Source organism: Ascaphus truei, chromosome 1 (assembly GCF_040206685.1).
Source record: "Ascaphus truei isolate aAscTru1 chromosome 1, aAscTru1.hap1, whole genome shotgun sequence".
NCBI classification, from domain to species: Eukaryota; Metazoa; Chordata; class Amphibia; order Anura; family Ascaphidae; genus Ascaphus; species Ascaphus truei.
In genome coordinates, this window is record NC_134483.1 from 521174175 (window position 1) to 521191305 (window position 17131).

Sequence of the window (17131 nt, forward strand, 5' to 3'; positions counted from 1 at the left end):
CAAAGAAAAGGCATTTACAGGTCTTCAAGGAGGTCACCAAAACCCATGCACCCCTGTTACAGCAAATAGTACCAAAGAGGATTCTTTGTAATGACATGCATTTGGATCATAGATGTTCACCTAGCATAGATTCTAAACCTGCTACATTACACAGTTTGCACGGCAAAGTCTGGGTTAAGAAGATACAGAATGAGTCAAACCCACTGAAATACAACTGTTTCTTCCTTCTGGGCTTGTCAGTCAGAGCTTAGTTACCAGTCTAAAACATACAGGTCATAAAAAGGACTTAAAAGTGTCGGTTTGGGGACCTGTGGAAGAGATGTAAACACGGAGCAATGAGCAAGTATCCTATTATAGGATGCAGGGGGGGGGGGCTCGTGTTTCAGGGGAGCGGGAAAGGATCAGATTATAGGATGGAGAGGGTGGTCTCATGTTTAAGATTATAGGATGGAGCAGGTCTAATATTTTAGAGGAAAGAGTAAATATATTATAGGGTGGGAGAGGTGCGTCATTCTAGGGAAGAGGTTCAGTATCAGATTATAGGGAAGAGGTTCAGTAACATGTAAAATGGGAGGCGTGTCATATTCTAGGGAAGAGGTTCAGCATCAGATTATAGGGAAGAGGTTCAGTAACATTATAGGATTGGAGGCGTGTCATATTCTAGGGAAGAGGTTCAGTATCAGATTATAGGGAAGAGGTTCAGTAACATATAGGATGGGAGGTGTGTCATATTCTAGGGAAGAGGTTCAGTAACATATAGGATGGGAGGTGTGTCATATTCTAGGGAAGAGGTTCAGTAACATTGAATGGGAGGCGTGTCATATTCTAGGGAAGAGGTTCAGTATCAGATTATAGGGAAGAGGTTCAGTAACATTATAGGATGGGAGGCGTGTCATATTCTAGGGAAGAGGTTCAGTAACATTATAGGATGGGAGGCGTGTCATATTCTAGGGAAGAGGTTCAGTAACATATAGAATGGGAAGCGTGTCATATTCTAGGGAAGAGGTTCAGCATCAGATTATAGGGAAGAGGTTCAGTAACATTATAGAATGGGAGGCGTGTCATATTCTAGGGAAGAGGTTCAGTATCAGATTATAGGGTCGCGGTAGTTTCATATATTGCAAAGGGAGAGGGGTAAGAGTCCTTATGATGGGGGGGGGGTTCCCATATTGTAGGAGGGCTGGAATACGACATTAGGGGGGTGAATGACACATCGCAGACACAGGCTGGTCCCACACTCACCAGGTCCTTGGGCGGCCTCTCCTGCGTCTTCCCGAACAGCCCCATGTCTCTGTGCTCTCCTTCCTACCCGCTGCAGCCTCACCTCCTTCCCCCTTGCCCCACTTCCTGTGCCAGGAGCTTCCGTCTTCCGCCCTTCCCATGACGTCAGAAAGGCGGGAGTTCCCCCCTCCCTGAAGCAGCATGTACGTGGTTAATGGGATTTATGCCCTTGTCTCAGGCCTTTTGTGGAGGGAGATCCATTAACCCTTTAATTAAAGCAATGCATTGGATAGCCTCTCTCACACAAGGGGTTAACTTTTATGGGAATTACAGTATTTTAGAAAATAAAAATACATTTTTAGTGTTGGTATCATCAGGCGTATCCTAGTACCGGTACTTTTTTTTCATTTACAACAACCACAAAGTCCTGGTACTTTTTATTGAGCACTTACTTTTTTAAAGATACATTGATTTCACGAGCCCTTTTCTAAATGTATAATACTGTATAAATAAATACTTCTGGTAAAAAATAATTTTGGATAAAAAAATGCTGGGTCATGATCTTCATATAAATAATACATAAAAAAAAATATGATACAATGACGTACATGCAAACACAAAGAGGCAACGACCGGTCTCGCTCCTATTATTTTAATGGGGTCCTCTTCCCGCAGCGTCTATTACTCCTATTGGCTTCGTCGCCAGTATTCTGCAGTCTCCCCCGGCAGTGAAGGGGTTAAAAGTGGGGTATTTTTATTTTTTTTAACAAGTACTTTTTTTCCAATGGTAAATTCTACTGTGCACTCTCCGTTAGGGTAAATCCTGGATCTATATTGATATTTACACATTTGTTACACCTATTAGTGGGATTCTTAAATGTCTTAACATCTTTTATACAATACCAATGAAAATAAGAAGGATCGCTCCTTAACAAATGATCATATATTCAAATATTGGATTCAATAAATGTCTACTTCAATGCAAATAATTATTTTTTTCACATGTAAAATCATGGTTATACACAGTTTAAACAGGGTGATGATGCTTATCGCTCACCATTCACATAATAGTACTGACATTATCACAGTGCATAGAAAATAGTTGCATATAGGTACAGAGAAGGTCAGTAGAGAGATACTGGCCAGAAAGAAATCCCTGTTGTTCCACTCAATGATTGCATATGTATATAGGAAAATGTATAATCCGGGTTGTTAAATTCCCTAGATATGCCAAAAGATGAATACTAAAATATTTTATTAACATATATCATATATACAGTTGTGTGAAAAAGAAAGTACACCCTCTTTGAATTCAATGGTTTTACATATCAGGACATAATAACAATCATCTGTTCCTTAGCAGGTCTTAAAATTAGGTAAATAAACCTCAGATGAACAACAACACATGACATATTACACCGTGTCATGATTTATTTAACAAAAATAAAGCCAAAATGGAGAAGCCATGTGTGAAAAACTAAGTATACCTTAAGATTCAATAGCTTGTAGAACCACCTTTAGAAGCAATAACTTGAAGTAATTGTTTTCTATATGACTTTATCAGTATCTCACATCGTTGTGGAGGAATTTTGGCCCACTCTTCTTTACAACGTTGCTTCAGCTCATTGAGGTTTCTGGGCATTTGTTTATGCACAGCTCTGTTAAGGTCCAGCCACAGCATTTCAATCGGGTTGAGGTCTGGACTTTGACTGGGCCATTGCAACACCTTGATTCTTTTCTTTTTTTCAGCCATTCTGTTGTAGATTTGCTGGTGTGCTTGGGATCATTGTCCTGTTGCATGACCCAATTTCGGCCAAGCTTTAGCTGTCGGACAGATGGCCTCACATTTGTCTCTAGAATACTTTGGTATACAGAGGAGTTTATGGTCGACTCAATGACTGCAAGGTTCCCAGGTCCTGTGGCTGCAAAACAAGCCCAAATCATCACACCTCCACCACTGTGCTTGATAGTTGGTATGAGTGTTTGTGCTGATATGCTGTGTTTGGTTTCCGCCAAACGTGACGCTGTGCATTATGGCCAAACATCTCCACTTTGGTCTTGTTTGTTCAAAGGACATTGTTCCAGAAGTCTTGTGGTTTGTACAGATGCAACTTTGCAAACCTAAGCCGTGCTGCCATGTTCTTTTTAGAGAGAAGAGCCTTTCTCCTGGCAACCCTTCCAAACAAACCATACTTGTTCAGTCTTTTTCTTGTTGTACTGTCATGAACTTTAACATTTAACATGCTAACTGAGGCCTGTAGGGTCTGAGATGTAACTCTTGGGGTTTTTGAAATTTCTCTGAGCATTGCACGATCTGATCCTGGGGTGAATTTGCTGGGACGTCCACTCCTGGGAAGATTGGCAACTGTCTTGAATGTTTTCCACTTTTGAATAATCTTTCTCACTGTAGAATTATGGAATTTAAATTGTTTGGAAATAACCCTTCCCAGATTGATGGGCAGCAACAATAGCTTCCCTAAGATCATTGCTGATGTCTTTCCTCTTTGGCATTGTGTTAACACACACCTGAATGCTCCAGACCAGCAAACGGCAAAAACGTCGGCTTTTATAGAGGTGCTCACACTTGCTGATGATCAATAAATCAAGGGCATTTGATTAGCAGCACCTGTCTGCTACTTAGCATCTTAATTCCTATGGAAGCAGTAAGGGTGTACTTAGTTTTTCACACATGGCTTCTCCATTTTGGCTTTATTTTTGTTAAATAAATCGTGACACAGTGTAATATGTCATGTGTTGTTGATCTCTGAGGTTGTAGTTACCTAATTTAAAGACCTGCTAAGGAACAGATGATTGTTATTATGTCCTGATATGTAAAACCATAGAATTCAAAGAGGATGCACTTTCTTTTTCACACCATGTATATATGTATCTGCACCGTGTTAGCTGAGCTCAATAATCAAAAACAAATAGTCGATACCTGTGGCTAACAAAATGCTTTTATTTGCGCGAGCTTTCAAAATACAGTGATCTCTTCTTTGGGTGATGTTAAAATGGATTAATGTATATGTGTGTATATATATATATATATATATATATATATATATATATATATATATATTATATATACTGTGGAGGGTTTTTGTCACTTTTTTTACCCACCATAACCTTAATGACAGTGGTGATTACCTAGTCTAGTCTCAAACCTGCTAGCCATTAAGACCAGCCTCACACTGATGATACCCATCAAGGTTGAAACATGTATGTGAGTAGGTCTAATGGCTTTGCATCTCATCCCAGCCTCTGTTTAAAAGCTGTGTTTAAAACAGCATGCATTGGCTTGAGGATTGGCTTGTGTAATACGAGCTTGAGACAAAAGGTGGCACTGAGTGCTCATTTGCATGTCATTTCCCAGAATCCCTTGCTGCAGTGGAAGTGCTGTATGCTGGGTGACAATGGGGAAAGACAGGGTTGCAGACCTGTCTAAGACATGCAAATGAACATACAGTAATATTTACAGTTGCTATATATATATATATATATATAAAATAAAAAACGAATAGACAATACCGTTTTGTGGCCAACTAAATACTTTTTAATTTGTGTAAACTTTCAAGATACACTGATCTGTTTTTCCGGTGGTGTTACAATGGATAAAGCAAGAAAGGTTTCTTACTTAAAAACAGTGCATACTGGAATGTATCAGACTGAAGCCTATCCCTCCCCCCTGTGCAGTATGCGATTTATGACTTAGGCCTTGGACATAGTAAGCGCTTAGGTGCTGCTGCTCGCTCTCGCTTGCTGCCGCTCGCTCCACCAGGAGCTTTTTGCTGTCCTGACAGAGGAGACAGCAAGCGCGCTTGGGAGGCGGGTATCACTGTGTGTGTGTGTCACTTGGTAGCCGTCAGTGTGTGTGTATGTGTCACTTTGAAGTGGTCTGTGTGTTTGTGTGTCACTGGGGAACGTGTGTGTGTGTGTGTGTGTGTGTGTGTGTGTGTGTGTGTGTGTGTGTGTGTGTGTGTGTGTGTGTGTGTGTGTGTGTGTGTGTGTGTGTGTGTGTGTGTATATTATATAATATTTAAAAAATTAAAAAAAAAGACATGTGATAATAAATTATTTATTAACATTGTGCAACTTTGATAAATATATTCACGCACACGCACGCACACACATCACACACCACAGACACACACACACACACACACACACACACACATGCACACACACATACACACATGCACACATGCACACACACACACACACACACACACATGCACACACACACACACACACACACACACACACACACACACACAGACATGCACACACACACACACATACATACACACACACACGCACACACACATACACACACAGACACACACACATATATATATACATACACACACACACACACACATATATGTACATACACACACACACACACACACACACCACCTTGCTACCACCACTGCTCCGGGACACAACCCCTTCCTCACCCGCCCCCCTCCCCCCCCCCCCCACGGGGGTTGCGCAACCCCCATCCATCTCCTGCGTGGGCTGGGAGGAAGCTACGGTGATCGGCAGAAGGGGACACCTCACCCGCCCTCCCCCCTCCCTCCTCCCCCCCCCCACTGGCGGCACAAGCCCCCTCCATCTCCCGCAGGCTCACAGCACCGCACATCAACACACACACGCACACGCACATCAACACACACGCACATCAACACACACACGCACATCAACACACACACTCACTCCGCTGGCGCCAGACCCCGTTGACATTTCCCTGCTCTCCTTCCATTGGTTGCTGAGGCGTCATGTGAGCGGAGTCAGCGCGTGAATTTAAAATTTCAGTGTCGGCTCTGTTCAAGCGCGCCTCAGCAAGCAAGGGAAAGCATGCGCGAGCCCCTACTAAAGCCGCTTTAATTGCGGCTGTAGGGGCTCAGTGGCAAGCGAGAGCAAGCAAGCAGTAAGCATGCCCTGGGCCTTAAGGTGTTAAATGGTCTCTGAATGTTAGTGATGTAAGAGTGTGTGTGTATGTAAATTTATAAAGTGCCCACTGTGTATACAGCGCTTTACAAAAGGTGTGTGTGGGAGTGTATACCAATGGTGTGAGTAGGTGTAGAAATGTAAGAGTGTGTTGCATTACTATTAATGTGTGTCGATACTATGTGGTCCCTATTGGTATATAGAGATAGAATTACATTGTACATATGTATGTGTAAGAGACAGCTGTGTGTGCATGAATATAGCGCAGTATGATTGTAGAGACATGACATTTAGCACTCATGGGAAGAGAGTTCTCTTGTGTCAGGGTAGTGACTCATGAAGCTGCGGTCTCGGTTTAGGCCACCGCTAAGTGTCCCGAACAGTTGCATAAATTTGTATTCATGCAACCATCTCTCTTTCGGTGTTCTAAGATTACCTTTGAGTATGGCCACCTTCAGATCGTTCATCTTATGGCCAGAATCAGAGAAATGTTCGCCGACAGGACTGTCTCTTGTTCTGCGTGTGATGCTGTGGCGATGCAGATTCATTCTCTTGTTTAGCCCCTGCCAGTCTCACCTAAGTAGTAGCAGCCCCCTGGGCATTTCATGCACATGATGAGGTACACGACATTGCTGGAGGAACAGGTGAACCTTCCTCTGATTTTGAACTACAGATTCCTGTGTGGTATTTGTATTGTGCCTGCTGTGTGGAGCATTGCGCAGGTTTTGCATCTTGCATCCTGGCATGGTCTTGTCCTGCATTCAGTTGTACTGTTGAATACTTTACTCCTCACCATCATTTTCTTGAGATTATTATATTAATATTTCCATAGTAAACAAATTTAAAAAAATGTTTGCAATCTTTAGGGACCTATTTTGCTTATAAGACTATTTGATAATCCTCAAATCTACATCTATGTATTTCTATTGAAAACGAGTTATTTTGAGATTGGCAATAATAAGATAAACATAAGTAGTTGTTAATGACTTCAGTGGTCCCAAAGAAAACAAAAACATACATTTTCACTGGATACAAATAAGTAAAATAGTTAATTTAAATGTGATTGAATCTTTCTGAAGAAGCAAATTATGTTGATCCGTTGTTTAAATTCTATATTTCGGGGTTTTTTTGTCCACTGCGACTGACATTGTCCCTTTAAATCCCTTACTTGGGGCATGAAATGTACTTACCGACATTACTCACACAAGGGTTAGGCACTTTGAACTCTAAGGTGCGCCAGATAAGAACGTCAATATTGCATCTGAATAGGTTACTATAGGACATCTACAAAGTGCCTGATAATACATTATGATGTCATTGTAACACATGATGATGTAATTGTCACAAGTACAGCATTTTACTTCCATACACACACCTATTTATTTGTAAAGGACACTGTAGAGGGAGAGGGGGGTTGGCCCGGTATTAAAGGGGTTGCACCCCATATGGCCACCCCCTGACCTCACCAGGGAGGCAATGGGTTAACTGGACTGTGGTCCAGGAATGTGGTTTACACCTTGTCATGTCATGAAACTGTATGTTCCCCTGTTCCCATGTTTCATTATAATCCTGTATTTTAAAGATGTTTTAAAGTGCATTTCTGTATCTCCAGTTCTGGAGGTCGCAGAGAGTTGATATTTGGCCAATATGTGGAGTCACTGTAGGCATTAAAAACTGGCAAATTTCGACCCACTGAGCCCACCAGAATGGAACTTATTAATATGTGTAGATATTAAAGTGTATATGTATGGTATTTTGGATCTTTTCTGAAAATGCAGACCATCTGCTATGCTGATAGGTCATGAAGGGCAGCCGGCTGATTAAGCCTAAGCACTGTGATCAAAAGTGAACTGCCCTGATTGTTTACACTAAGTACTAATCAACAGACCAAGTACTAATCAACAGACTCTGCCACTCTAATTGTTACCTGAGGGTGGAGAATCATCAAACTGGAGTGGTTTGTAAGTGTTATGTCTACACCTACAAACAATGCAGATACTTCATTTGGTAGACTGGTCGTCGCCCCTGATTTAATTATGGGGCTACCCATAGAGTCCCAGTACACATGGGCTAATTAGCTGGGAGGCATGGGTTAATCTGTGTCTCCACGTTAGGTATTGGATAGAGATAATTGTTCACCAATAGTCTGTATTCAATGTTAAGAATAGGGTTACACAGGTATATAAACTGTGTCAACCCTACAGTTTTTAGTTGTGCTTCTGATTCCACCTGGAATGTCACCGGATTGATGGAGAATTGCTAGCTGATACTTCTCCACCCCCCAACCCTAAGTAAGTGTTACCTTCTTGCCTGTTAATTGTACTATATTGCTGTATTCACCTTTTTTAAGGAATAAATTATATTTTATTATATCTAAGCCTCGTTCAGTTCAACCCAGATATTTGGTGTTCATTATATCTTGTCATAAGCTACCGTGACAGTAGCGACCGCCCATAGTGGGCGCGATGGTGACGTGTGACGTCACAACGACCAAAATTGCTGTAGTCGAAAGATTTTGAGATTTACTGAGACAGCCGCACCATGTGACTGGCAGCGGCCAATCACATAGCATATCTGCCTTCCCCCTAGATCACGTTACCGCCCCTTGCCTCCAGCTACATCGCAAACCAGAGTGCAACTTGCGCTGCAGCGACGTCACTGGGTGCCGTAGCCAGTACTATAAGGGTAGCCTTACAGTTTCCAGAATCCCCATAACCTGTTTTATGTTTTAGGTTCATAGCTTTTAGTAATGCTCCTACTTATTTCTTTTATTGTTACTTACATTTTTAGTAATCGTTTTACAGGGGTTTTTTTTGGGGGGGGAGGAGGTACATAAAAGAAAAAAGAGTGGGGTACATTGATACATATAATTGGGTGAGATCACAAGAGGGGGAGTTAGGGGGAGAGGGAAAGATACAGCATTTGTACATATACAATATATTAAACATCAGTTTTAATATAGTACAGATCAGGGGTGTGCAAAGTGGGGGGAGATTTTCTGGGGGGGGAGGGGTGCGGCTTTTACAGAGGCCCCTAACAGCGGCCTCTGTAACTTTTTACTTACCTTGGTTCCAGCGACGCATCTCCATGGCAACCAACATAAAATGAAGCCGCGGGGTCACGTGACGTCACGTTGCCATGGCACGCCGGAGCCGTGCCGGGGGGAGAGGGAGGTGGAGCACGAGGCGGGGAGAGGAGACAGGGGGCTGCATTTAGGTAAGTTTGCGCACCCTATAGATCATAACGTTCACAATGCGCCTACTTACGTCTGCCTCGTAATGTCCGAGAGGCCCCCCTCCCGGGAAATCTTTAGGAACAGACTCGAGACTTACCTCTTTACCAGGCATTTGTATGAGTGAACCACAAACTATCGGGTATTCTATACTTACAGTATCCTTCCGTTCATCATATAGTTTTACCTTCTGTTTGTCTTTTATAGTCCCTTTGCGAGAAAAGCACTTTATAAATAACTTTTTTTATTATTAAATGGAGTTATTAAAGTTTACAGTTGAGACTAAGTTTCTTTGGCAGTGATGTATCCACAGAGTTAGAAGTGTCTATTTTATTAAATAATTTAGACACATGTAACCCCTCCATTTTTAGCTCTCAAACTTATGACTATTGCTGAGGCGGGGGGCCCTTAAGGTAACCCCCCTACCCTAACCGCTTAAAACCCTAAAGTTTACACCCCTACCCTTACAGCTTAAACCCCTTGAGTTAACACTGTACACTAACCGATAAAACCCCTAAAGTTAACCCCCTACCCTAAAACTTACTGACACACACACACCCACACACACACTCTGACACAGAGACATGGGGGGCAATGGAGCTGGGGGGGCAAACGGAGCAAGGGGGGCAAACGGAGCAAGGTGGGAGGTAAACTGAGCAAGGGGGGAGGCAAACAGCAAGGGTGGGAAACGGAGCAGGGGGGGGGGCAAACGGAGCAGGGGGGCAAACGGAGCAGGGGGGGCCAAACGGAGTAGGGGAGGCCAAACGGAGTAGGGGGGGCCAAACGGAGCAAGGGCGGGCAAACGGAGCAAGGGTGGGCAAACGGAGCAGGGGGGGCATGGGAGGTAAGGGGGAGGCATGGAGCAGTACTTACCTTACTTGCTCCATGCAGGATCTGTGCAGGAAAAGGCAGCCTCGCTGCATAGAGCTTGGTGCAGCCCAAAAAGAAATCCTGCAGCGGGCCAGCATGGGCAGCCAATCAGGAGGGTTTTTTTTTTTTTTTTTTGGAGAGAGCACGCGCTTCTTGGCGGCTCGGCAGCGCACAAACTCCTGTTGCCCCGTGGTGACTGGGCGACGGGATTTGTCGAGGGGCACAGCCTCGCAGGGGGGCCCCGGCTCACAGGGCCCGGGATGCCAGTACCTGCTGCCCCCCCCCACCTATTGGCGGCCCTGACAACGCCATGGCCCGGTTCAGTCAAAGCCTCGGTGACCAACCATGGCCCCCACACTGCACGTTGCCTTTTAGTAAGGCAGTGATCCTTCCCATGGAAAGAACATACCACATCCTGCGCTTGCTTACGTTAATGTTAGGCACGGAATGTATACTCCATAGGGCCGAAATGCAGAACCTAGGTGCCAGGAGATTACGGGTTGTCAATCTGACTGAAATTCGGGCTAAATTAGGTGGAGATCTACATAGCAAGGCAAACCATGGGTCAGGAACGATAGACATTATAAGAAATAACCATTGGTAAAAAACATTCAAAGTGCATACAAATATTGCAAATCAGTGTTCATTAACCATGTGAAAGTCCATGAGCTGCTTAAAAAGTCGGCTGATTTTCTTAGGAAATCAGATCATGTACTATGCTGCAAAAACGACTCTTACGGCGCTTAGGCCAAACTTATTATAACCAAATGTGTAATTGGAACCGAACCGAATCAGCTGGAAATGTGGGAAATCTTGCTCTGCTTTGCTGTGGGATTCTTCGCCATGGATCGTTGGGATGGTTTATATATAGAAGGGAATAAACAAGAACACAACCATAGTGTGTTACCTCGGAGATTGGGACTCAATATATACCACAAATTGGGTGGATCAGACGAGTGAGGTCATACATTAAATATTTTGGAAAGATGATCAACCTCCTAGGAAGAAACATCTCAAAAACCACAATATTGCGAAACTCACTGGTACAACCAGAAATGGGCTTGGGTGTGGGGGTGCAAAAACAATTTTATCTAAAACTAAATAAAAACAAGAAGTATGTGCGATGTACAAGCCCTGTACACAAGCATTCCTAATACTAAGGGTATTGCGGCTGTTGATGATTACCTGAAAAAAGACTTCAAACTTACAGATCTGAATAGATGGTTTATTCTTCAAGCTATTGAGTACGTGCTAACCCATAATTATTTTCTTTTCCTTTCCCAGTTCTTCTTGCAGGTTTGCAGAACTGCAATGTGCACACGTTTTGCCCCCAGCTTCGCAAACCTGTACATGGGGAACTGGGAAGAATTATATATTTGGCATAATAACCCATTTCAACATCATATAGTGGTATGGCGTCGTTACATAGATGACATTCTCTGTGTGTGGGAGGGGGATGAGGAGTCTGTGGATCGTTTTATCCAACATATTAATATCAATGACCATAATTTGGTCTTCACCCATGTCACACACACAGAGAATGTCAGCTATTTAGATCTGAACTTAACAGCGTCAGAAGAAGAGGGTGTTACCATAACCACATTCTTTAAGAAGGTCGATACGAATAACCTCTTATTGGCCTCCAGTAACCATAAAAAATCTTGGACAAGTAATATACCTGGAGGCCAATTTATGAGAATTAAGAGGAATTGCAGTAATGAAGCCGACTTCGAGCAACAAGCACAATTTCTCTTTTTGAGATTTATGGAACGGGGATATGATTATAAACAACTTATGTTGGAACTAGAAAAAGCTAGGAAAATGGACCGTAGTAAAATGCTGATACCAAAGAAGAAGACAAAAACTAATGCAAATGGTGAAAAAATAGTAGTTCCCTTTATTACTAATTATAATTCAATGCACAGACAAATAGAGGGGGTTATCAAAAAACATTGGGGAATTATATCAACCGATCCAATTCTTAGTTGTCATATTAGCTCATCTCCCAGGTTTATATATAGGAAGGCACGTAGCTTAAAAGATGCGTTAGCCCCAAGCGATATTGGGAAATCCGTGGATCCCAAATCTGGACAATCCTGGTTGGGCAATAAGGTAATAGGCAATTTCCCGTGTGGAAGGTGTTGTATCTGTAGATTCCTTCACCCTGATAGAAAAACATTTAAGTCAAGTAAAAACCAAAAACTGTACAACATCACAGATTTTATAATCTGTAACACCAGTTTTGTAGTGTATTTATTAGAATGTCCGTGCGGCTTGCAATATGTAGGCCGCACGAAGCGCAGTCTTAAACTCCGTATCCAAGATCACGTGAGAAATATAAAAAATGCCCCACAGACTCATAGTGTAAGTCGCCATTATTCTACCCATCACAATAAAGATCCCTCATCCCTAACCTTTTAAGGGGTTAAACATATACCTCGGAGTAGACGAGGAGGTGATAGAATAAAAGATGTTTCGGTTCAAGAAACATACTGGATACAAAAACTCGATACTTTAGGTATTAATGGTCTAAATGAAAATATAGACCTATGGTGTCTGTATTAAAGAATGTGTCCTCAAGATCAATTTTCTGTGTTTTGTCTGGCAAAATTAATGTGTAAGATCTGGAACTTGTTCATTATAACCATCTGTTTTATCCTAAATATTTGTTTTATTCTCCTTGACAAGGCACTAACTGATTGTCTGTTTTATTTCAGAGCCATTTATATTTCTTTTGATTATATTGGCAATTTTTATATATATTTATATTGTTATTTCTACTTATGTGTTATGTGTTAAATAAAAGTGTATTTTGTAATAATATCCTGACCACACCTGATGGGGTTAAACGTTATAAGCATGGAGGTTACTTATGACCTGATTATACCTACATATGTGGGATGTTGTTCAGTAGAAATCTGATTGGTTCATTATGCTTTTCGGATTGACCTATCTGATGTGGCCATAGGGTATTTATATGTTTGTAATTCATTAATATAATATCCCTGATGAAGAAGCTTACGCTTCGAAACGCGTTGGATAGATTATATAGCTCTCAAGACCATTTTATTCATAATCTGTGTGCTGTACTTAGCCTGGAGTCTTTCAAAATCTTCTAAACTCGGCATTGTTGAAGTGACGTAAATATCTCACTTTACGGCCATCCTCACTTTGCGGCCGGTCGTGAAGTTCACACGGGACATTTGACAAACTAGCCCGGCGGTGAATCCAACAGCTCTGACCCCTGAGGGCGTCCTATCGGCGGCAAGCCGGACGAAGTGGCGGTTCTCGACGGCCCTGACCTGCAAAGGATACTTACCTGCAATCCAGATACGAGTGGAGGTTTTTCCCCAAGTGTCGTGGTGGTGCTTCCTGGAGGCAGCAAAGGAGAATTCCTGAGGTCTAGCGGTGGCTGTGTGACGTCCGGTAACCCATGTCATTGCACATGAAATGCTGTTAATCATTTGATCTGATGTACGCAGATATTTTACCCTAACAATACATATATATTTATTTTACCTACTTCACTATGTGCGTCTGCGCTTTTGTTTTCTTTGTATTTCAGTTGTTCTAGGGGTGTTCTCATCCCTATCAATATAGCTGCAGACGCCTGTTTTCTACTTTGAGGTTGTAATTTCCACTATTTTATCACAAAGGTGGTGAATGGGTTAATTTAACACTTTACATTAGAGGTATATAGTTGCGCACTTGTCTTCGTTTAATGATGGGCTTAACCTTTATTTAAAAGCAGCCAAATCTACCCCTACAGTGCCTGGTTAAATAGGTCTGGTAATGATGTTGCTAGCACACCCCTAAGCTCTTGTAATATCCTTGGATGGATCCCATCTGGCCACATTGACTTGTACACTTTCCATTGGGAAAGTGATATTAGGACTTTGTGCTCAGTAAACAGACTTGTGCCCACCTACAGATGGGTTGTTACGTGTATGTCCAGAATGTCTTGCAGAAAACTACCACCTCACATCCACTGCAAAACATCAAACATTGTCGCAGATGCAAGGGCTATTAACAACTTTGTGTACACGCTGGTGTACAAACCTTTGATTGTTTGAAATGTACATGTCCTAAACCAGATGCGTTACAGGCAGAGTGAGCTTTAAACACTTGTTTGCATAGGCCACACAGACCAATCAGTTGAAGGATATTTGTAATTAGCTTAACCCTACAATCACACGAGGGGGTTTTGCAATCACACAAGGGGGAGTTAAAACCTGGAGGCAACTTACTGCAGGCTGCCGTCCCAGCTCCGTCTCTTACTTAATATGTTATGAATTCATTTGTACTGTGCTCTTGAAGATGTTAGTCCAATACATTTGAATGGAACTTAACTTTAGTGCAGTGAAGCAAGTTCAAAGCATATTCAATAGGGCCCATAATGTTGAGTTTTGAGGAGATTTTATTGCTGCTTGTACGTAAGAAACAGCTACAGGACCAGCTACAAATAACTGTCAGCATCATCCAGTTCAACCACAGTGGAAAACCCAACAAAGCTGGAGGGGGTCTGAAACTATCACTTGGGAATTATGCCCCGATTAACTCCTAAGGTTGCTGGAGAAGAAGCCTTCTCGTCAATTGAGTTGCTGTCATACCATGGGTGTCCCATTTGGATCTCTTCTGTGTCCCATTGAATCTGTCTCCAAGCCAACGATCCCTGAAGAAAGGAACCGAGTCGTTGCGAAACGCATTGGGTTGCTGTGGCAACAATTATACCGCCGGTGGGCCAATGACACTAATCATGCGACGTCAGCCTGACGCAATTAGTTAATTATTGGAATGGGGAAGTCACCTGCAATTTGGAAAACAGATTGGAACAGAAGTTGAACCAAACTCCAGATATTGCACATCTGCTGCTCTATACAGACTATGTGACTGTGATGTTAAGACAAATGCATTCTAAAGGAATATTAGAACAAGTGTAATTCTGCTTTTCTGAGGAGAAAAATGTAAAATTGCCGACCCTGCTGAAACAAATAAGAACTGCAGCTAAATTGTGTTTATTTTATTACATTTCAAAATGAAACATAGTTATGAGTTTGTATAAGTGTAGACAGCCAGGTTCAGCAAAGAAAATCCAAGAAGTTTGTCAATCTGTTCCCAAATTACACTTTGTGAAAAGATCTATTTTCCAAAGTCCTTTCTTAAAAAAAAAATAACAATAACAATTTCAAGGTGAAAAGCTATTTTGAGTTTATATTGCAACATTTGCACTCCAATGGCCTTAAAAAGTGCAATCCAAGCCATTATTTAAAAAAAATAATGTTTTGACGAGTATTGAAGCAGAGGGCTTCCTTTGCTCAGCCCCGTTAATTTCAGCTCCGGGACCCCCTGCTTCCAGAACTACTTACCTGCGAAGGAGTGTGCCGGTATCGCTCGGCTTTTTAAAGCTCCTGCGTCACGTGAGCTTCTTATTGGCCCGCAGGCAGCGGAACCTTTGAAAAGCGACCATTACATAAACCCTGCTAGTCGAGCGGCCACTGGCACCCCCTACGAAGGCATCTCCGAAAGCAGGGGGCCCCCATAGCTGAAATTAACGGGGTCCAGCTCCGTAGACCCTCTGCTTCAATGCAATTCTAAAAATAAAATACATTTGCAAATTTTTAAAAAAAATTTTGCCACTTTAAACAAAGTTGTGGGTATTTTGTGGCTTTTTAGATGTTTAACGATTTCACCACCAAAGGAGCCGCAGAAGGGTTAATGGGAGCAGCATGAAGCCATTAACAAGTTGTGATGTACAAAGACTCCTGCAGTCTGAGGATATTTTATGCACATGTCTAATTAGAATCAGGGTGGCTTATATACAAATACGTGGCAGGTTAAAGCAATGAAAACCAGGGCAGAGAAGAAAAAACATCGGTGTATACAAACTGGAAACCAGTATTTTAATAGTTTAATATTTTCATATTTTTAACAGACTTGTTATGAATTCATTGCATTAGGTCTTGTTTAAAAAAAAAAAAAAAAAAAAAAGGGAAAGGCAATTGTGATACTTATTCGAACACCAAGAGCATTTAATTAAATCACAGTAGGAGATCAGAAAACACAGGGGCTGAACCAGTTTCTATTGATGCAAAACATGCTGATATTGTGCTGCCCTGTGGTTTTCGAATGGGATTAAAATTGCCGGCAAAATGATAATACGCAACAAAAAAATGACACAGTTCTCTCTCTCTCTCTCTGCACAAGAAAGAAGGATTCTGCAGACATACCCAGCATAGGATTATGCAAAACCAGCACAGAAATAAAACATTACATGATGCTTCCCACTTCTAGCGCTCACCTAACCCAACAGATCTCCAGTGTCGGCGATTGTTCGGAAATTAAACGTAATAAAACAAGGACTGTCTCGTACACATTTTCATTACAAATGCTCATCGTCTACGCAGCATCTCTCTGGCATTACTTGGGAACAACAGAAATGCTGCTGCAAACGTGTTTTTGCAGAAATAATAAGAAACTAGTCCCAATGCCAAATATAAAACGGTTCATTTGTGCGATGTGTGTAGCAGCGACCTTGGCTTTTACCACGGCCCCTAGATGTATATTCCTTGCACTAACACACCATCATTCTGCCTTTACTTCTGATAGGGAATCATTTCTTAAAACATAATTGCTGGTGTCTTCATTTTTCTCTCCCACTTTTTTTGATACTATATTTGACAACAAAAAGTGGAAACAAATACTTAAGTTTTCAGGAAAGTGGCTATTTTTTTTTTTTGCATATAGAAGTCTTAGAAGACTTCATGTACGAGGAGAATTCATTTTGGGTTTCTCCATCACATGATGACTGCAACACGGCCTCGCACAGTTCCCATTACACAACGGAGTCACTTCTAAGTGC

General features: G+C 42.0%; 1 protein-coding gene across 3 annotated transcripts in view; it reads right to left on the reverse strand.

The window, feature by feature from the left end:
* Positions 1-17131, reverse strand: part of LOC142466601 (charged multivesicular body protein 3) — a 56148-nt gene that overhangs the window by 15778 nt on the left and 23239 nt on the right. The window contains exon 1 of one of the 3 annotated variants that reach the window (XM_075571819.1): positions 1243-1362. The exons of 1 other annotated variant lie outside the window; for it this stretch is intronic. In XM_075571819.1, the coding sequence (XP_075427934.1) occupies positions 1243-1287 (45 nt within the window). In that variant the 5' untranslated portion in view covers positions 1288-1362. Of the gene's footprint in view, positions 1-1242; positions 1363-17131 lie in introns of those variants that run through there. One more of the 3 variants, XM_075571828.1, reaches the window with a different exon arrangement.